At 36.2% G+C, this 23633-nt stretch overlaps 1 protein-coding gene across 5 annotated transcripts in view; it reads right to left on the bottom strand.

Moving 5' to 3' along the window:
- The window catches only part of AGO3 (argonaute RISC catalytic component 3), a 228780-nt gene that overhangs the window by 146659 nt on the left and 58488 nt on the right, over positions 1–23633 (bottom strand). The window contains exon 1 of one of the 5 annotated variants that reach the window (XM_077150306.1): positions 1123–10243. The exons of 3 other annotated variants lie outside the window; for them this stretch is intronic. In XM_077150306.1, the coding sequence (XP_077006421.1) occupies positions 1123–1232 (110 nt within the window). In that variant the 5' untranslated portion in view covers positions 1233–10243. Of the gene's footprint in view, positions 1–1122; positions 10244–23633 lie in introns of those variants that run through there. One more of the 5 variants, XM_077150308.1, reaches the window with a different exon arrangement.

Raw genomic sequence — 23633 nt, forward strand, 5'->3', positions numbered from 1 at the left:
ATCATTTATTATCATGTTTCTTCACTTTAAATCCTTATCAACTGATATATTTAGAGTTTTAATGAAATTTTGGTGTACATGTTAACAAAATGACATATCCAGGAACTGCTAATTCTCATTCCTTACCTCAAAAGATACTATGGCAAAGGGTAGTTTATTAGACTTCTTATCAGGCAGGCATGGAACTAGAGAAAATAACTCTAGTAAATAGTAATAAATCCAGTCAACTGTAGCTGCAAAGGTGCTTATTATATTATGAAGAAAGTCTAAATTGGGAGACTGCCAATATGAGAAATCTTTAAAATATGTGGTAACAAATAGTACTGGAGAATAAATAAGTAGACATGAGTTTTTAGGCCCACTCTGCCATGAAACTGTTATGAAAGTTGCATGTCCTCTCTGACTTCAGTTCCTTTATTCATAAAAATAAGAAAATAGTTTCAGGCCTTTTAAGTGGATCAAAAGAGCTATTAGTGAAATATTTGGGGGCTGTGGGTACGGAGGAGAAGCAAATATGCATGATACCATTTTAATATACAAATTTAGGCATAATTATCTCACAAATATACTTTAGGAATTACACTGAAGTCTTCAAAACAAAATGGATACTTCACAATGCATTAGCATTAAATTTAACAAATTAATACAAAGAATGAATTCTATATTCTCTACACTGCAGTTCTGGAACACTAAGTCTTAAAATAACAACATGTGGGAGGTGAGTGATCTTCTATTCAAACGTAGACATTTCAGCAAAAATACTCAAGTGTACATTGTTAAACTGGTCTCTTAGCTTACAATAAGAAATAAATAAAACTACAGAACCAAAATATGGAAAATATTTTAATTTATAAAGCAATACAAAGAAAAGAAATTTAGGGAAAAAACATTTGAGTAAATGGGGATAAGAACTTCTAATCAACCTCTAGTGGTTTTCCTTTTGATTAACTTCAGACTACCAGGGAGGGAAGGGTTCTTGCAGAGCTCACTAAATGTATTTTTGTAAAATACATATATTTTACAAATTTTGAATTGAAAAATCCTTATGTTACTCCAAAAATGGAACCTACCTGAGTAAGTCAAGTTTTTATAAGGGGCTACATCCTACCTTCCCACTCTTACCTCAACCACCTCTTTCTACATTCTGGTACCAAGTCTTTTGACTCCATCATGCTCTGCTGCACAAACTGAAAAGTAAAATTTAATAGCGATTTCAGTAAGTTCTTTACCATCTGACTCACACAGCAGAAAAATGGTAGGAGAAGGAACTTTAATGTAAAAAAAGAGAAGGAAAAGAAGGTTATTTTTCAATTGTTACTGTAATTTCATGCTCATAGAGATCAATCTGTCTTCAACTCATTTTTAGTACCTCTTGATTCTCTGCTCCTTAAAGGTACAATGGGAAATGTTATTTCAGTCTATAGAAAGAGAAGACATTAAAGAATATTTTCTCCCAAAGTATCTATTCACATTAATTTATCACACACAGCTACAATAAATAAATTAATCCATTACTAGAGTATAGACAAGAGGCATTATAAAACAGAACTAACACAGCTGCTGCATTTCTTTGTATCCTGTCATTCTTTCATCTTATCATCATAGCCCTATGGTAAGTAGTACAAAAGGTAGCCAATGAATATTTTTGCATGAAGTAAAATTCGATACAGAATAAAGAAGAGTGAGGTTGTACTTAAGATCAAATTTTAATATTTTATAATATAAAATTTGAAGTATACCAGAACATTTTATTACAATCGATCTTGGTAATCATTTCACATGTGAACTATTTTTAATTCAAGTAGATAATCAGTTTCTCATATGCACGGACTTTTTAAAAATCATACATAAATATATTAGCTAATCCAGTGTAGGAAAAATGTCTAAGTATTTGCAAATAATTGACGGATTACTTTAGATTGGGAAATGAATTTTAAATCAACGTGGCTTACATTAACACTTCCTCTGGAACACTTCTCACTCAGCCCACCAATGACTTCTTTTTTCGAAAAAAAAAGGCAGTTTTCTTGAGATGTATGTGCATAGCATACAAGTTATCCAAAGTATAAAATCAATGGCTTTTAGTATAATCACAAAGTTGTGCATTCATCACAACAATCAATTTTAGAGCATTTTCGGTACTCCAAAAAGTAAAACCTCAGACCCTTAGCAGTCACCTCTCAATCCCTTCCTAGCCCTACATAACCACGAATCTAACTCTGTCTCTATAGATTTATTTATATTCACATTTTAGATAACTAGAATCATATAACATCTAGTACTTTGTGTCTTTCTCTTAGCACACTTTTTAAAAAAAATTGTTGTGTATATATATATATTTTAATCAGAGAAATTGTAGGTTTACATAAAAGTCATGTTAAAAATACAACATTCCCATATACCCTCTCTATCGTTGACTCACTTTGTTGCAAGTGATAAAAGAGTATTAAAATATTACCGTTAACTCTGTAAATAGTTTGCATTAGGTGTAATTTTTCCCACACAGCACCCTGACACTGAACCTATTAACAATTTCCTATGTTTGTGATAGTACATGAAAGAACATTCTTATATTTTTATTATTAATTACTGTCATCTTCCATAATTGGGTTCACTGTGCTATACAGGCCCATGTTTTATCCTCTAGGTTTTCTTTTAGTAACATACACGACACAAAATTCTCCTTTCGACCACATTCACACACATAATCCAGCGCTGTTAATGACATTTGTGAGAATGTGCTACCATCATCATTATCCATTTCCAAACATTTACAATCAACTTAATTAGAAATTCTGTTCAAATAAATTCACTACCCCATTCTAGTCCTGGTAACCTAACTCTAGATTCTAATTATATGAATTTGCTTATTATAATTAGTCCATATTAGTGATGTCACAGCATTTGTCGTTTAGAGCTGGCTTATTTCACTTAAAATAATATCCTCAAGGTTCACTTATGTTGTTGCATGCATTAGGACTTCATTCCTTCTTACAGCTAAATAATATTACATTATATATATTATTTTACATTATTAATATTACATTATATATATATATATACATACACACCAAATTTTGTTTATCCATCCATTCTTGCTTCTGTCTCCTGGCAACTGTGAATAATGCTCCTATGAACATAGGTGTGCAAATGTCTGTTTGTTTGCCAGTTTTCAGTTCTTCTGTGTATATACCTAGTAGTGGGGATTGTTGGATCATAAGGTAATTCCATACTGAGCCATATTTTATACCACCATATTGTCTTATACAGCAGCTGCATCATTCTAGATTGGCACCAGCCATGAATGAGTGTTCTTATTTCTCCACATCTTCTCTAACACTGGTAGCTTTCTGTTTTTTTAATAATGAACATTTTAAGAGGTGTGAAATAATATCTCACTGTAGTTTTGATTTGCATACCACATAACTAGTGATACTGAGCATCTTTTAACGTGTATTTTATAGGCATTTGTATTTCCTCATTGGAAAAATGTCTACTCAAGTTTTTTGCCCAATTTTAATTGTGTTGTTTGTCTTTTTATTGTTGATTGTAGTATTTTTTAAAATATATTCTGGATATTAAACCTACGCTGGCTATGCCAGAAATGGACTAGCTTTTAATAATGGGGAATTACTTTTAAATGTACAGTTCTAATGCCATGAAAATGTCCCAATTAAGGCATCAACAGGACAGTACTCTCTAAGAACTGGTTCCTGGCAAGTCTGGGGATCTATCAGATAGCAAGGCGCATGTGATGTCTGCTGGTCCTTCCCTCCCTGGTTTCATTACCTCAGCTTCTAGGTTCAGGGGCTTCTCTCAGCTTTCTGGGGCCTTTTTCTGTAAGCCTCTCTGAATTTCATCTCTTAGTTTCTCTGTGGCATTTATCCTCTTACATGGTACTTCAGTAGGAGGATTAAAACCCACCTTAAATGGGGTAGGTCATATCTCAATTGAAATAATCTAATTAAAAAGTTTCACCTATAGTAGGTCTGTACCCACAGGATGGATTAAAAGAACATGGCTTTTTGTGGGGTATGTAACAGATTCAACCTAGCACATGTGGTTTCCAAATATCTTCTCCCACTGAGTAGGCAGCCGTTTCACTTTCTTAACAAAGTCCTTTGAAGAGCAGAATTTTTTAACCTTCAGGAGGTCCCATTTATCTTTTCTTTCTTTATGTGCTTGTGATTAGGTATAAAATCTGTGAAACCATTGCCTGCCAAAAGATCTTGAAGATGGTAGCCTACATTTTGTTCTAAGAGTTTATGGTCCCAGTTCTTACATTTAAGTCTTTGATCCACTTTGAGTTAATTTTTCATATGGTGTGAGACAGGGTCTTCTTTCATTTTTTGCATACAGATATTCAGTTCTACCAGCAACATTTTTTGAAGAGACTATTCTACCCAAGTTGAATGGACTTGGCAACCTTGTCAAATACCAATTGGTGACAAATGCAATCATCTATTTCTGAACTCTCAATCTGATTCCATTGGTCAATAGCTCTATCTTTATGTCAGTATCAGGCTGTTTTGACCACTGTAGTTTGTAATATGCTTTAAAAGTCAGGAAGTAAGTCCTCCAACTTCTTTCTTCTTCAAGATGTTTTTGGCTATTTCGGGCCACTTGCCCTTACAAATAAATTAGACAATGGGCTTTTACATTTCTGCAAAATAGGCTATTGGAATTTTGACTGGAATAGTGTTGAATCTGTAAATCAATTTGGATAGAATTATCATCTTAAGATTTAGTCTTCCTACCCGAAACTGTTGAACTGTATTCCAGTGGCCTTGATTCTTGAAAAAGATTGCATAACTATATAGTTTCACAGTGTCAAACTGTGTGATTTTGAAAGCCTTGTGTCTGATTCTCCTTTTATCCAGACAATGGGCAGATGAGTAAAAAATTAGGAAAAATAAAAAGACAAATAATAGGGGAGGACAAAGGGTTAAAAAAGTTGAGTATATTGAAATACTGGTGGTCAATGAGAGGGAGGCAGAAAGGGTATAAGATGTATGAGATTTTCTTATTTTATTTCTTTTTCTGGAGTGATGCAAATGTTCTAAAAATGATCATGGTGATGAAAACAGAACTATGTGATACTGTGAGCCACTGATTGTACGCTGTAGATGAACTGTATGGGTGTGAAGATTTCTCAATATAAAAAAAACAAAAATTAAAAAAAAAAAGATTTACTCTTCTACTTCATGAATGCAGAATGTCCTTCCATTTCCTTAGGTCTTTCTGATTTCTTTTAGCAATGATTTGTAGGGTTCTTTATATAAGTCCTTTACATCCTTGTTAAATCTGTTCCTAAATATTTGCTTCTTTTAGTTTCTATTATAAATGGAAATTTTTTATTGATTTCCTCCTCAGGTTGCTCATTACTAATGTATAGATAACATTACACTGATTTTTGTATATTGATCTTGTTTCAGCCATTTTGCTGAACTTGTTTTTTAGCTCTAGTAGCTTTGTTGCAGATTTTTTTTGTGACTTTCTATATAAAGGATCATGTCATCAAGAAATTGTGGAACTTTTCTTTCTTTCTTTCCAATTGGGACACCTTTTATTTCTTGCCTAACCGCTCTAGCTAGAACTTGGAGCACACTGTTGAATAACAGTGGTGACAGTGGGCATCTTTGTCCAGATCTTAAGGGGAAAACTTTGAGTACCATTGAGTACGAGGTTAGCTGTGGGTTTTTCATATATTTCCATTACCATGTTGAGGAAGTTTCCTTCTATTCCTATCTTTCAAGTTTCTTATCAAGAAAGGATGCTTGATTTTGTCAAATGCCTTTTCTGTGTCTATTGACATGATGTGTATTTTTCCCCCTTCAATTTGTTAATGTGGTGTATTACATTAATTGATTTTCTTATGTTGAATCACCCTTGCACCCCTGGGACAAAACCCACTTGATCATGCATATAAATCTTTTAGTGTGCTGCTGGATTCTATTTGTATGTAATTCGTTGAGGATTTTTGCAAATATATTCATTAGAGAAACTGATCTGTAATACTACTTTCTTGTAGTATCTTTATCTGGCTTTGTATTAGGGTGATGCTGGCTTCATAGAATGAATTTAGGTAGTGTTTCCTCCTCTGCAATTTTCTGGAAGAGTCTGAGCAGGGCTGGGAATAATTCTTAGGATGAGTGGTACAATTCACCTATGAAACCACCTGGTCTTGGGCTTTTCTTTGATGGGAGGTTTTTGATGACTGATTCAATTTCTTTATTTGTAATTGGTCTGGTGAGGTCTTCTATCTCTTTTAGAACCAGTGTAGGGTGTTCATGTGTTTCTAGGAATTTGACCATTTCATGCAAGCTGTCAATTTTTGGCAAAGATTTGTTCACACATTTCTCTTGATTCCCATTATTTCTGTGGGGTCAGTAGAAATGTCTCCCCACCCTCTCATTTCTGTTTTTATTTGCATCTTCTCTATTTTTTCTTTGTCATTCTAACTAAGTTTATTTACTGATCTTCTCAAAGAATCAATTATGGTTTTGTTAATTCTCTCTACTGCTTTTTTTTGTTCTCCATTTCATCTATTTCTTTTCTAAATCTTTGTTATTTCTTTCCTTCAGGATTAGTTTGCCGTTTCTATTCTAGTTCTTCCAAGTGTGCTCTTAGGTAGTTAGTATTAGTTCTTTCTTCTTTTTTTAAAGCAGGTGTTTAGGGATATAAATTTACCTATCAGCATTGCTGGTATGTCATTTTCTCATTTCCATTCATCCTGAGATATTTACTGATTTCTCTTGCAATTTTTTCTTCAACCCAATGATTGTTTAAGAGTGTACTGTTTAAGAATGTGTATACGTTCTGTGAATTTCCCCATTCTCTGCTTGTTGTTGATTTCCAGCTTCATTCCATCACGGTCAGCAAAAGTGCTCTGTATATCCAACATGTGGCCTATCCTTGAGAACGATCCATGAGCACTTTAAAAGACTGTATATCCTGCTGTTTTGCAGTACAAATGTTCTATGTATGTCTGTTGGGCCTAGTTCATTTATGATATTATTCAAGTTCTCTGTATCCTTTTTGATCCTCTGTCTAGTTGCTGTAACTATTAATGAGACTGGTGTATTGAATTCTTCAACTATTATTGTAGACGCCTATTTCTCCCTTCAGTTTTTTGTTTGTTTTTTTAGATTAGCAGGCAGAAAATTTATTGAGAACACATGTGAAAGGACATGCAGGCACTCTCTCAAAGACAGAGATCAGAAAGATGAGTGGCCTCTCCCTTCAGATTTGTCAGTGACTGCCTCATGTATGTTGGGACACCCAGATTAGGTGATAAAAATTTATGATTGATATTTGTTCTTGGTGGAGTGCCCCTTTTATTAATATACAGTGTTCTTCTTTGTCTCTCATACAAATTTTGCATTTAAAGTCTATTTTGTCCAATATTAGTATAGCTCCCAAGCTCTTTTTAGGTCACTGTTTGCATGGGATATCATTTTCCAACCTTTTACCTTCAACCTATTTATGTCCTTGGTTCAATGGTGAGTCTCTTCTAGATAGCATATAGATGGAGCACACTTTTTTTTATACATTCTGCCAATCTGTGTCTTTTGAATGGGGATAAACTCCTCAATGTTATTCCTGTAAAGGCAGTACTTTCTTCAACCACTGTATCCTTTAAAAAGATGTAATATCTTATTTTTGCCTGGTTTTTTTTTTTTTTTTTTTTTTTTTAATCTTTTAGTTTTAGTTACCCTTACCGATAATCTTCATTTCTGTACTCTCCTACTGGTCTCCCTCTCCTTGTCTTTTCCTTTAAGCCTCCAGAACTCCCTTTAGCACTCTTTTAGGGAAAGTCTCTTGTTGACGAACTCTCTCAGTTTCTGTTTATCTGTGAATATTTTAAACTCTCCCTCATTTTTGAAAGCTTCTTTGCCAGATAAACAAGTCTTGGCTGGCAGTTTTTCTCTTTCAATACCTTAAATATAACATACCACTGCCTCCTCACCTCCATCATTTCTGATGAGAAACTGACATTTAATCTTATCATGGTTCCCTTGCATGTGGACAAATGCTTTTCTCTTGCTGCTTTCAAGATTCTCTTTTTATCTTTGGCATCTGACCTGATTTGTATGTGTCTCAGAGTAGGTCTATCAGGATTTATTCTGCTTGGAGTTTGTTGTGCATTTTAGACATGTATATTTATGTTTTCCATAAGAATGGGGAAATTTTGGCGATTATTCCCTCAAATATTCTTTCTTCTCCCTTTCCCTTCACCTTCTGGGACAACTTTGACACATGCGTTTGTGTGCTTCATGCCATCATTCAACTCCCTGAGGCCTTATTCAATGTTTTCCATTCTTTTCTCTATCTGTTCTGTTTGTAACATTTTGTTGTCTGTTCTAATTTGTCCTCTGTTTTAGTTCGCAGATTCTTTCTTTTGCCTGTTCAAATCTGCTGTCATATGCCTCTAGTGTATTTTAAATCTCTTCTATTGTGCCTTTCATTGCCTTAAGTTCTGTTATTTTTCTTTCATACTTTCAAATTCTTCTTTATGCTGACCCAGTGTCTTCTTAAGTATCTGTGTTAATAAGGATTCTCTAGGGAAACAGAACCAATGGGAGATATCTGTAAATATGAAATTTATAAAAGTATCTTATGCAACTGTGGGGATACACGAGTTCAAATTCTGTAGGGTAGGCTACAAGCTTCCAACTCCAATGAAGGCTTTTTGATGAGTTCCCCAGGAGATGCTTGCTGGCTGAAGCAGAGTTGAAAATTCTCTCTTCTGACTGCTGAAGTCATCGCTGCTCCCTTTAAAGCCTTTGATTGAGTAGATTAAATGTCTCTCATTGCAGAAGACACTCTCCTTAGTCAGTTGTAGATGTAATTAGTAATAGATGCAACCAACTTACTGATTATTTAACTTGAAGAAATGTCCTCGCAGTAATGGTTAAGCCAGTGATTGTTTGACCAGACAACTAGACACCATTACCAGACAAGCTGACCCATAAACCTAACAATCACGGTATCTGTATTAGTTAGAGTTCTCTAGAGAAACAGAATCAGCAGTAGAGATCTGTAAATATAAAATTTATAAAAGTGTCTCATGCAACTGTGGGGATGTAAGAGTCCAAGATCTTTAGGGCAGGCTGCAAACTGGCAGATCAATGAAGGTCTTCAACAGATTCTCAGGAGAGGGTGGCTGGCTGAAGCAGCAAGAGTGATTGTCTCTTCTGAATCTTCCTTAAAAACCTTCCTGTGATTAGAGTAAGTGTCACTCATTGCAGAAGACATTTCTCTTAGCTGATTATTTGCAATCAGCTGTGGATGCAGCTAATGTGGTCATGATTTAAGTCCATGAAATGTCCTCACAGCAAAAGACAGACCAGAGCTTGCCTGACCCAAGACAACCAGGCACCACCGCTTGGCCAAGTTGACACATGAACCTGACCATCACAGTATCTTTTATTAAGGAAATAATCTTTGATTATTCTGTGTCTTCTCCGAGTTTTAATTTGTACTTATGACTGATCCATATCTTCCTGTTTCTTAGTATGGCTTGTAATATTCTGCTCATGTCTAGGAATCTGATTATCTTGATGAGCTTACTCTGAAGGTCAACTTCTCTCTCTTGCCTAGGGGGCTGGCTTTGTGTTAAGGCTCTTTCTTCTCTGACACTTGGTCTAACTTTTTCTAAGACCTTTGAAATTGTTTATATTTATTTGACTGACTACATTTTTTCAGTTTTTCATCTGACCCCTGCCCTGGGTAAGTGGTATAATTTTTAAGATTGCATTATTTGTGCAATAGTTTCGCCCCATGAGAAAGTTTCCTTTCTTCTATTGCTTTCTCCAGGAATCTTGGTTTGTTTGCTTTTATTTTGCCTCTACAGGCTTGTTGTGGGTTTTTTTTTTCTGATGTTGTTTTTAAAGTCTCCTGTCATTGCCTCTTGGTCCTTTTGCCTGGTGGGCCAAGTCTGGGAGGAGGATCACTCTGGAGAGGACTTTTCAAGTCAGTATTTCACAGCTAAAACAGGTCCAGGGACCCATAAAGACTAGTTTCAAAAAGCCCTTGGATAGAGGGTCAGAAAAGATGCCCCGAAGCTTTCTTTCTTTTTTTTTTTTTTTGCTATTGTGAATAATTCTGCTATTCATGCTCTATACATCTCTATACATTCATGTACAAGTTTTTTGTGGACATGGTGGTTTTTTTTTTCTTTTAATGCTGAATGGTAGGGGTCACACTTCATTTATTTTCCATGTGACCACCCCATTATTACAGCACCAATTTTTGAATTTTGGGGGGGAGGGTGGGGAAAGTGTATGGGCTTGGAATCAAATCTGGGTCTCCCACATGGCAGACAAGAATTCTACCACTGAACTACGCTTGCACCCACCAAAGTCTTTTTGATGGATCAGTGAAGCTGTGCTATCCTGGCTTGCGCAGCAGACAGCTTTCAAACTGTTCTCCCTAGCCCTGTGGAAGCCCAATGGCTATAAACTACTATCGCCTTCACTCCTGTGGTCCCTGTCCAGGACACAGTAAAACAAGGGTTCAGAGCAGAGACCCAGCATTCTAAATTCACTGAACAAAAGCCATGATCAGTACTCAGCTGACAGTTCTCACACACTGTCAATGTTGGGAGGAGGGCTTCCATGTCTCTCTCTGTCCGCAGCAGACAGTCAGGGACTGGACCCAAGGCAGCTCACCTCAAGAGTGGGGGATAAGCACTGGCAGCAACCACAGAGCAAGTTACAGTTTTTTACCTCAGTTTCTCACCTCAGGTTCTCCGTCTCTTCGTTCCATTCATCCCTGGATGCTGCACGGTGCTCCCCTGACCTCTGGAACCCCACAACTGTTGTTTCAGATAGTTTCTGCCTGTCCACTAGCTAGTTTTGGGAGGAGGAGTGAGTCTGAGAGCACCCTATTCTGACATCTTCCCTAGAAGTTCTCTTTATATTCAATCTTGATCTGTTCTCCAATAACATCAAGGGTATTTTTCTTTAGCTATTCTGTGTCCACTTCTCTGGAGACACCTGTTCTACACTTCTTGGCTGCCTGCAGTGCAGGATGCTCACTGATGATTTCTTAATTGCCAGATGCAGTGGTCTCTTTTTAGCTCAACAATCCTAGCTTCCATACAGTATTAGCCAATGTGATCAATCCTTTGTTCCTTAAAATCATGGTCCCTGCCTTATCTTCTCTGAAACAGTTTCTACTTTGTCCTGGTTCTTTTACCTTTCCAATCTGTACATGCTTCACTGACAAATTTGAAACAATAGTATCTCCAGAGATCTACTGTCAGCTCTCTTATCTTGACTCAACCCACTTTCCCTAACTTGAACCTATCACCTACATGCTGACATTCACTCTCCAGACTGCCATCAATTGTTTTTAAATATAGACACTTCTCAATTGGCTTAAAAGTCTCTAATGGTTGTCTACTGTGTCTGAATTTACAAGTCTTGCTTAACATCTTTCATAACCTACTCCCTGGCTACCTTTTAGACTTGTTTCCAGCTTTTCTACTCATTCTGGCCTACTTCTGCTACAAACATTGTATACTTTTACTTATGCTCTCTCTAAAGGGAATATTCTTTCTCCTTACCCAGAGACTAACTCTCCAGCTCAGACACCATGGATGGTATCCCATCTTGCCTCCTACCCAAAAGCAGGAATCATTACAGTACTCTTTTATCACTGTACATAATGCCTATCTCACAGAACCTGTTACTCCATACAGACCATGAAATCCTTAGAGGGCCATGTCCTATTTATCTTATTTCCAGATCTTAGTACAGTGCCTGACACAAAATAGGGGCACAATAAATTAAATAGTTAATGAAAACAGAGAAGATCCAAAAGAGGTAGATTGATGTATGCATAGCAAAGATGATTTTAATTGGGCATTTGGTGCTGAAGGAATACAGATTATGTAACAAGACTAATTTTAAAAATTAAGAAATGAATGGCACAACACTACCTGATGGTTGCACAGTAATGTAAATACACTGAATGAAGCTGAATATGAGTATGGCTGAGAGAAAAGGGCAGGGGCACGAATGAAACCATAGGAAAGACAGAGGATAAAGACTGAGATGGTATAACTTAGGAATGCCTAGAGTAGACAAGGATGGTGATTAAACTTACAAATACAAAAACATTTTTGCATGAGGAGGAACAAATGAATGTCAACATTGCATGGGACTGAAAATGGGTGGTATACAGGAAAAGGTACAGTCAGTGCAAGCTAGGGTCTATAGTCAACAATAACATTGTAATATGCTTCCACTGAATGTAATAACGGCATTATGCTGAAACTAAATGTCAAAATGCAGGGGTGGGGAGGCATAGGGGAAGGGTGTGGATTCTTCGTGGAAGAAAAGAAAATATCTTCACATAGATTATAGTGGCAAAGGTATGCCTATTTACTTAGGTTGGACTGTACGATGTGCAAATAAAACAGTTTAAAAATGAACAGAGATAAACAAGTCTAGAAAAAATGCAGAGAAAACAGATGTACTATACACTGTCTGTAGGGAAACTGAGAGGTATAGCCCTTTGGAGGGCAGAATGGTGGCTCCACAGGAAGCCATATGATCCTGCAACCCCGTTGCTCAGTATATGCATGGAGGAACTGAGTATGGGGACATGAATGGACATTTGCACATTGATGTCTATGGTGACAGTATTCATGACTCACAATGGATGGTGGTGGCCTAAGGGTACAACTGAGGAACGGAAGGGAGAACCTGTGGTGTACACATACAACAGACTACTGAGCAGCTACAAGAAGGAATGAAGTTGTGAGACATGCAACCAGGTGAATGAACCTTAAGGACTATATGTTGAATGAAATGTTAGAAACAAAAAGGCAAATATCATGCCTCACTCATATGGACTAACTATAATATAAAAACTTGGTGAACTGAAGTCCAGAGCATGGGCTATCAGGTTGGGGCCTACCGTAAAGCCTCCTAGATTGTATGCTCTTACAGCAGTCGCACATATTCAGGAGTCGTAACTGTAATTTTTGAATTCTGAGATACTGAGTTCTTTGTGTATAACCTGGTCGTTTCCAGACACTTCAGGTATTTATGTGACACCTGAGACTGAGTCAGAGCTCTGAAACTATGAAAATCAGCCATACGCCATATTGGAATTGTTTAAAAAGCTGAAAAAGAGATCAGATTTCGACTAGAGATATGAATGAAACTGATCCGGATAAGACTAAAGTAAACAGAATAAAGGGTAAAGGATGATACTGTCCATATTTTAAAGCTTCAACTTCTGCATAAGAACAAAGGGAGAGACATTTAATTGGTGCAAAATTTATATTTTGGGTAGCACATTATCAAATTTAACTTGTATGGTCAGTTTGGCTGAACTCCAAAAGTATACGGAATCTTGAATACGGCGTGAGATCTTGTTGGTTTGTCCAGATTATTGTGATGCCCCAATATATCTCAGAGTAACTGGGGCAGTGAATAAAGAAGTATTTGCAAAGTTCCCGTGGGGGACCTGGGAGAAAAGATGAAATATTCAACTTTCCCATTTGGAGAATTTCTGATATTCTTGCAAGTAGTTGGGAAAACCAATCCAATAGGCTGACCACTCGATCTTGGGGTTTGCCCCTATGAAACAGATTCCTGCAAAGGACAGGCTAAGCCTACTCAAAATTAGGCCTTAGAGTCACCCTGAGAGAGCCTCTTTTGTTGCTTAGACGTGGCCGCTCTCTCTAAGCCAACTGGGCAGGTGAGCTCACTGACCTTACCCCAGGGGTAAATCTCCCTGGCAATGTGGGACAGAATTCCCAAGATTCACCAAGACCTGGCATCATGGCATTGAGAAAGTCTTCTTGACCAAAAAGAGGAAGAGAGAAATGAGACAAAAGAAAGTCTCAGTGGCTGAGAGAATTCAAAGAGAGTCAAAAGGTTACACTGGAGGTTATTCTTACACACTTTCCACATACTCTTTTTTAGTTTATGGTGTATTGGAGTGGCTAGAGGGAAGTATCTGAAACTACTGAGCTGTGTTCCAGTAGCCTTGATTCTTGAGGATGACTGTGTAACTGTATAGCATTTACACTGTGACTGTGATTGTGAAAATCTTGCGTCTGATGCTCCTTTCATCCAGGGTATGGACAGATGAGTAAAAAAAAAAAAAAGGATAAAAAAAAAATAAATAAATAATGGAAGGAGATAAAGGGTAAAAATTAGGTAGACTGAAATACTGTGAGTTAATGGGAGGGAGGGGTATGGGGTATGGGATATATGAGTTCTTTTCTTTACTTTTTATTTCTTTTTCTGGAGTGGTGCAAATGTTCTAAAAATGATCATGGTGAAGAATAAACAACTATGTGATGATCTTTTAAGTCATTGATTGTATAATAACGGGCTATATGTGTGTGGATATTTCTCAATAAAAATATTTTTTAAAAAAGATGATCTTAAAGTTAAATTTTAAAAAGTTAGTGTAGGATTTAGCATTATAATTCTAGTCAGAGTCATATATCTCTTAAATTAAGATAAATAAGTATCAGTTGTATTCTATCCTGGTAAAATCATATGATAAATTCAAATAATTGGTTTATATTCACTTGTTTGACTCAACCAAAAACAAAAAAAAACAAAAACTGGGCAACTTAAAAGTTTACTATTAGGGGACTGGTTAAACAAATGAAGTATACCCATAAAACGGAATTCTATATAGTTGTCATTACCATTTAAATCTATCCAAATGGACAGATGTTAGGAATAATACCTATTTACAAGTCTCTGATATTTAGACCATATATTTACTTATTAAAGTATTTTCAAATTTCAAACATATTATAGGAATATTAGCCAAAAAAGAATAATTTCTACTGAAAAATTTATTTGGTATTCTAAAATAATCTTGAGATATGAAATAATCATCATTTATTAGCTTTCCTCCCTTCCAAGAGAATAGCTAACAAGAAAAAAAACTTGCTTATATGGTGACATTTTGTATGGTACAGTTACCCTGAGATACTCAAATACTTAAAACTAAAACTGAAAGTAAGATTTTTACTGGCAGCATTGTCTGGGGTATGTCCTCTTCATGCAGACGTATACTCCCTTATAGATATGACACCAAAAACACAAAGAACAAGCATCACAAAATTGGGTATAATCAAAATTTTAAATGTTTGTGCTTCAAAGGACACAATCAAGAAAGGAAGAAAAGTTTTGCAAATCATACAAGACTTGTATCTGGAAATTATAAAGAACTTCTAAACTCAATAATAAAAAGAAAAACAAACCAATTTAAAAATGAACAAAGGATCTGACTAGAGATTTCTCTAAACAAGATATACAAATGGCAAAAAGCCATATGACCAACGATCTTATGCCTACACATATACACAAGAGAAATAAAAATTCATGTCCACAGGAGTACAAGGGTAGCTCAGTGGTAGAATTCTCACCAGCCATATGGGAGACCCAGGTTCGATTCCTGCCCCTTGTACCCCCCCCAATTCAACAATAACAGAATAATCACATGGAAAAAGAAGGAAATGTGACCCCCACCATACAGTATGCAAAAAAAAACCCACCAAAAACCTCATGCCCACAAAAAAAACTTTTACATCAATGTATACATCATGAATACCAAAATTAGTCACAATGGACTGAAATGTCCATCAACTGATGAATGGATGAACAAAATGTGGTATTTATTATGTCCACACAATGGAATATTACTTGACCATAAAAAGCAATAAAGTACTGATACCTGCTGCAACTTTGAAAACGTGAAGTGAAAACTTATCTGGTTTGAAGAAACCAGATAAGTGGTTGGCAGGGACTGCAAAGAGGGAAACAATGGGGGAGTCACAGCTAATGAGTACAAGCTTTCTTTTTGGGGCAAGAGAATACTGTAAAATTAGACTGTAGTGATGTTTGCACTTTGAGAATATACTAAAAGCTACTAAACTGTACACTTTAAATGGGTGAACCGTTTGAATTACAGTTTGATAAAGTTGTTACAAAAAATGCATGACACTTGGAGTACTACCCAACCAAAAACTAGGTCAACAATATTCTTACTAACAGCAAGAAAGAAGTTTCTTCAAACATTTTGCTGAGTTGACATTTCTATTTAAAAGCCAAAATGTTATCAATACAGATTCACTTTTTACTTCTAAAACTCAATGATCATTATTTACATTACAACAATATGCCAATCCACAAATACTTGGCATTATGTCATTAATCATAAAAACAGAGTAGTAACAGTAATCACAATAGTTGTAATAAGATAATACAAAAGTATAAATATATTATCATAAATAATAAATAATGAATATAAAGATAATACATTATATTAATGCAATTTAAAATAAGATTATATTTAATTAATAAAAGAAAATTGAACTAAAAAACTCATCACAATCCACTACCAACTACTTCAAGACTCCTTCAATTCTTTATGCATGCTCAAAATAGATCTTACAGTTATAGTCATATTATTATACAACTTTTTCCCATGTGTCTATTTGACCATTCAAAGACTTCGAATGACTACCTAACAGGCTGCCCAAAACTTAGCTCCATATATACTTAGTAGTTTGGCAAGTTAGCATAAAATCTGAAGTTAAAGAATTTATACTCTATGAATTAAAATTTCTAAAACTACTTGATTTGTGGATGAGATCACTTACTTGTAAAAACAAGTAACACTTGAAATTTGCTAATTTTCAAGTATGCTAATAAGCATACTCCTTGACTACATGATCATTTTCAATCAAAATCATTTAACAGGGAAAGAAAGGAAGGAAAGACCCCTATTCCCCTCAAAGCAGGGAGGAAAGGACAAAAAAAAAAGCGCACCAGAAAGTAAGTTTAAGAATAAATTTGGAGAGCAGGTGAGTCATAAAAATTATTCACAAGCATTTCCTGTTCATTCTGTCCAAGAAAACTCTCCTGACAAGAGAACAAGTAGAAACTTGTTTGAGTACAATAAATATATCATTCTATTATGGTTAATGTCATAGAACCAAATATTTCTGCATGTGGCATGTGAACAAGAGAAATCTCATGTGTTGATTAAAGTTTTAAAAAACTTAGCCCACTTACAAGAGAATCACTATGAATCTGTTCTAGTTTGCTAGCTGCCGGAATGTGATATACCAGAAATAGAACGGCTTTTAAAAAGGGAAATTTATTAAGCTGCACATTTACAGTACTAAGGCCGTGAAATTGTCCAAATTAAAGCAAATCTATAGAAATGTCCAATCTAAGGCATCCAGGTAAAGATACCTTGGAAATCACCTGCAAGGCAAACTCCATTAGATTTTCAAAGTCTGAGAGTGATTTATCTTCAGGGCTTTAGAAAGTGGCAGTCCCACCCTTTCCTTCACAGTGGCTGGATCTCTCCGAATGCAACCTTGGGGGACATTGGGGAGACCACTTTTTTCCCAGTTCCAACTTCTCCAAGCATCAGGGCTGTGCACCCAGACTTTCAACCCCTTCATGTGATGACAGCCAGGCTCTCCCTAAACACTAAGGAATGTGCTCCACCCTCTTCAAGGCTGGAGGCGGCACAACTTTCATTGTAAGGAAGTGGAAGGCTGACCTTCTGCCTTTGGGGCAAACTCACCCTCTCAAAGTACTTGGGTGGGTCCGCTCTCCTGGCCTGAGGCTTCTTTACTTCAGACCCCAGCCTCCATGGTTCTTATCTGAAGACATTTTACCTTCACTTTGTTCCTTTTCTGAGCCCCCAACTTGAGACTGGCACTGGTTTCTTTTATAAAGGTCCAACAGCACCCTTGTTGGCTTTTTATGCAGTAAGCAAGGCTCATGCCCTCAGACAGAAAGAGTTTCCATAAATCCTTCCTGGATAACTCCAGCTACAATCCTGGCTTTCTCTGAAATGACTGACTGGTTCCACATTTGGTTAAATCTTCACATGGAGCACTATTCTCCGGGGTCTCCCTTCCTGGAAGCCCACAGAATTTTCCAGCACTTCAATTTCTGCTTTCTTTGTACCCAAGAGTTCAGTTCTCAGGTTATCTCTTTCTTGCCACATTTCACTATAAGCTGCAAGTAGAAATCAGGCTGCACTTTCCACATTTGGAAATCTCTTCCACTAAATACCCAAGTTTATGGCTTTTAAAGTCTACATTCCAGCCAAAGCAACTAGTCAATTTTGCCAGATTAACTGCCATTTAAAAACAAGGATCACCTTACCTCCAGTTTACAATAACACGTGCCTCATTTCTGTCTAGAGCCTCGTCAGAGGTATCTTTAGAGTCCACACTGCTAACAACAGTTTCTCCAAAGCATTCTAGACCTTCTCCATTAAGCTCCTCACAACTCTTCCAGAATTTCCCCCTTATCCATTTAAAAAGCCATTCCAACATGTTTGGTATTTGCAAACCACAGCAGCACCCCACTGTTGGCACCAAACTGTTCTAGTTTGTTAGCAGCTGGAATGTGATATACCAGAAAGGGAATAGCTTTTAAAAAGGGGAATTCATTAAACTGCACATTTACAGTTCTAAGGCCATGAAATTGTCCAAATTAAAGCAAGTCTACAGAAATGTCCAATCTAAAGCAATAGGGAAAGATAACTTGATTCAATAAGGCCAATGATGCTCTGGGCTCTCTCAATTAGAAGGGCACATAGTGAACATGGCGATGTCTGCTAGCTTTCTCGCCAGGCTTCTTGTTTCATGAAGCTCCCCTGGGAGCATTTTCCTTCTTCATCTCCAAAGTTCTCTGGCTATGTGGGCTCTTGTGGTTCTTGTGGCTCTCTCTCTTTCTTCAAAATACTTCCTCTTTTAAAGGATTCCAGTAAACTAATCAAGACCCATATGCAATGGGTGGAGTCACTCCTCCTTCTAATAAAAGGCTAATACCCACGACTGGGCACACCACATCTCTGTGGAGATAATCTGATCAACTTTCCAACCTACAGTGCTGAATAGGGATTAAAAGAAATGGTTACCTCCACAAGATGGATCAGGATTAAAACATGGTTTTTCTAGGACACATAATCCTTTCAAACTGGCACAGTAACAAAAACAAACAAGCAAACAAACAAAAAAAGATGCCACAATTTATCCTAGTTTTAACCATTCTGGATGGGTTAAAATTAGACATTACTAAACTGCTGCATTTTGGCCCTTACCTGATTGGCTAATATTGAAAGGAATTGTAAAGTGCTACGCAGTGTCTTCTAACTTTTAAAATTCCAGTTGTTGAAGTTTAAGAACTTAACTAAACCACCAATTTCAGAAGTCCACCTATACTTTTAATTACATAGTCATACAGTAATATTAACAAAAGCTGAAAGCAAAAGCAAGTCTGTTAAAGACAATAAACATAGCAAGTTTTGCAGATGTTGATATAAAATTGAGTTTATGGCAATTAAAAATGGCTGACATTAACAGAGCATAAACTGAAGTATGTAATTTTTAGAGTCCCAAAGAGGTTTTATAGTGCCTATCAAAACCCAAATAAAAGGTTTATGATAAAATATTTCCACTGGAAACATCTAAATTGTGGATCTTTTGATATTACTGACAAATAATATAATAAAACAAAGTAACCTAAAGACAAAATGAAATTAGGGATGGCAACAGGATCATAAATTAAAGCCAGAATATATCACATAATTTAAAATGTATACTTTCCTTCAAATTAACTAATATGTTAATCATCTACACGTGAGACGCTATGGTAGGCAACTTCATTTGCACATAAATACACAAATATTCCCTCATCCCAACTCAAAAAAAAAAAAAGTTAAGTAGGGAAAGGAACATATCTAACAAAAAATTTTGTTCTAAAAAAAAAAAATTTTGTTCTTTTTTACCCAGTATTAGTACCACGGCCCCAGTCTCTCATAAACTTATCCGAAATACCAAAAAAACCCCATTTCTATTGCTGTCCCTCTAACCCCTAACACTCCACTCCCCACCATTCCCTAAATCTCCAACCATTTTGTTATCTCCAAGTAAATTCAGCTCAGAAAAATCTGCCTTAGACATTCCATCAGTTAAAAGAATACTTATATTAATAAATGTTTTTTAAAATGGAAATTTGACACAGAAGGGACAAGAGTATCCTTCATTCAAACTTACATATTAGCATCCAGTTTTGAGAAATTAAAAAATGGCAATTTGAATGAGAGTGGAGCATAGAGCAGTTTAAGTCCCAGTAACTGGTGACAACAAGCAGAAAGAAAGACACAAAAGGTAGAGGAAAGAGACAAAGATAAAATTTAGACTTACAGTTTTGTCAAAGATCCTAGGACAGAAGAGTAGAGTACTGAAAAATCTGTAGTTGGACATATGCTGTCCTTGTAATCTCCAGTTCTCTTTCTGTCCCCCACCAATGCACCCATACCATTCAACTGTGATAAGCATTTCATTCACCTCTATCCAGTATATATATAAATCATTGACACAGGACCAGGGTTACTATGATGATGATGATAAAAACATTCATTTTCATGAGCGGTTGTGTTAGAGAGCAACAAATAACAAAAATGCACTATAAATACCATAACAGAAGTATGCACCAAGTATACATGGTCATAGAAGAATGATACATGTCTGCAGAGTTCAAAAAGTTCGTCTAAAAAAATTATAGGAGAAAACAAAATAAACTAATACTAATCCTAATACTAGAAGTCATGAGGCATACAGTGAGGTGAATGAACCATGAGGACACTACACTGAGTAAAATAAGCCAGAAACAAAAAGACAAATACTGTATGGTCTCGTTTAGAAGAACTTGGGCCTAGATTATAAGCTCTTATAGCAGTCACATTTATCCCTGAGCTTTAAGTGTTATTTCTAAATTCTGAGATGCTTTACTTTATGTGTATAATCTGGTATTTTCCTGGTATTCTGGGTACCTGTGTGACAACTAAGACTCAGAGATGGAGTTCTGTAGCTTTGAAAGTCAGCATTCCTACATACAGCAACGATTCAGCTGAAAAAGAGATCATGCTTGAATTAGAGATAAGAATGTGGCTAATATGGTTGAGTCTAAGGTAAATCACAATACAGGGTAAAGGTTGATATAGTCTGTATTTTAGAACTTCACCTACTGTATGAAACCAAAGACAGACAAGTTAATTTTGTACAAAACCTAAATTTTCTGTAGCACACAACTTAACTTAACCTATCTGGCCAGTTCAGTTAATCAACCTAAACATATAGAGCCTAGAACTGGGAATGAGGTCTTGCAATTCTGTATGACTTAATGTAATACCCAGATACATTCCAGAGTATGTTGCACAGATACTCAAAAAGTCCTGGCAAAATCCCTAGAGGGACTGGAGGAAAAAAAAATGGAACTATTAAAGTTTACCATCTGGGAAATTCCTGATATTTTCTCAAACACAAGGGACTACAAAGTTAATAGGCCAAGCTCTTGATCTTGAGGCTTGCTCTTATGAAATGTATTTCTGTAGTGCAGAAGCTAAGCCTATCTATAATCATGCCTAAGAGTTACTTCCAGAGAACCAACTCTTTACTGTTCAAATGTGGCCTTTCTCTCTCTCTAAGCCCAACTCTGCAAGTAAAATCATTATCCTTCTCTCTACATGAGACATGATGTCCAGGGTGTTAAGTCTCCCTGGCAATGGGAAGTATGACTCCCAGGAATGAACCTGACCCTGGCACTGTGGGATCAACAATGAATTCCTGATCAAAAGGGGGAAAAGATATGTAACAAAATAAGGTATCAGTGGCTAAGAGACTTCAATAGAGTTGAGAGGCTATTCTAGAGGTTACTCCTTTTTTTCTTTTAATTTTTAAAATTAATTTTAAAATTAAAAAAAAATATGACAACAAAGAAACACAAACATTCTAAACATATGATCATTCTGTTCTACATATATAATCAGTAATTTACAGTATCATCACATAGTTGTGTATTCATCATCATGATTTCTTAGAACATTTGCATCAGAAAAAGAAATAAAAAGACAACAGAAAAAATTCATACATACCATAACCCTTACCCCTCCCTTTCATTGATCATTAGCATTTCAACCTAAGTTTATTTTAACATTTGTTCCCCTATTATTTATTTTTATTCCGTATGTTTTACTTGTCTGTTGATGAGGTAGATAAAAGGAGCATCAGACACAAGGTTTTCACAATCACACAGTCATACTATGAAAGCTATATCATCATATAATCATCTTCAAGAAACATGGCTACTGGAACACAGCCCTACATTTTCAGGCAGTTCCCTCCAGCCTCTCCATCACATCTTGACTAACAAGGTGATATCTATTTAATGCGTAAGAATAACCTCCAGGGTAACCTCTCTACTTTGTTTGGAATCTCTCAGTCATTGACACTTTATTTTGTCTCATTTCGCTCATCCCCGTTTTGGTCGAGAAGGTTTTCTCAATCCCTTGATGCTGAGTCTGAGCTCATTCTAGAGGTTTTCTCAATCCTTTGATGCTAAGTCTCAGCTCATTCTAGGATTTCTGTCCCACATTGCCAGGAAGGTCCACACCCCTGGGAGTCATGTCTCATATAGACAGAGGGAGGGCAGTGAGTTTGCTTATTGTGTTGGCTGGAAAGAGAGGCCACATCTGAGCAACAAAAGAGGTTCTCTAGAGGCTACTCTTAAGTAAGCTTCAGCTAAATATTGCTACTTGCCATGGTATACCAAGCCCCAACCAATAGTATTCCTGTAGACCCTACAGTATACCCAGGGCTCTATCTGAGACTCTATAAACGTTTCACTCACTGTTTACTTTTCAGAAACAGATGGTTCCTAGGCCAGATAAGCTCTGAAACTTAGAGATACCAGTCTTTCCTAGAGCATCAACCATTTGCATCCCCCTAACACATAATGTTGATACTCTTTTTCAACATAAAGCAGTTAGAATGCATTGCCCAAATATCCGTAAAGACTGAGAGAAGGACCAAAGGAGAAACAGGAGTTGTAACAGAGAAGATAGGATTTAACAAATGGGTTTGACTACTGAATCATTATACTGATATTTCTTTTTAACCCCCATGTCTTAGGGTAGGCTAGAATATATGAAATGATGGAACTCTAACTCCTGCCATATTTTGAAACTTGTTCTTTAATTACAAGATTAATTGTAACAATTACATTGTTACAATGTACTTTGAAATTTATTGCTTTTTTGCATATATGTTACACTTCACAATAAAAAAAAGTTAAAAAAAATAAATAATAGGAGTGGGTCAGATAGACAAGGGGAGAGGAGAGCATTCCAGCTAGGAGTTGCAAAATGTGGAAAGGACATTGGTGAGAACTAAACTAAGAAAGGTATGCTATTCTGTATGCAATGGGGAGCTAATTAAAGTTTTTAAAGTTGGGGAATGACTTAACCAATTTTTTGCTCTGAAAGGCAACTAAGCCAGAAGTATGGATAATGAACTAGAATAGAGAAAGAGAGATGTTAGGGAGGCCAATTAGAAGATTGTTATGACAGTCTAGATAAGATATACAGGTCTAAAACAAAGGGCATAGCAGTGTGGATGGAGCAGGGCCCAGACTAGGGAACAATTTTTGAAAAAGAAGTAATAGAACATGATGATCAAAAGGAGAAAAAGGAAATGGAAGGTCTATATTGGAAGTTTAGGTACAGAAAAAAAAATACATGAGTAGTATGAGCAAGAAGTGGGCACAGAGAGA

Source organism: Tamandua tetradactyla, chromosome 2 (assembly GCF_023851605.1).
Source record: "Tamandua tetradactyla isolate mTamTet1 chromosome 2, mTamTet1.pri, whole genome shotgun sequence".
Taxonomy (NCBI): domain Eukaryota; kingdom Metazoa; phylum Chordata; class Mammalia; order Pilosa; family Myrmecophagidae; genus Tamandua; species Tamandua tetradactyla.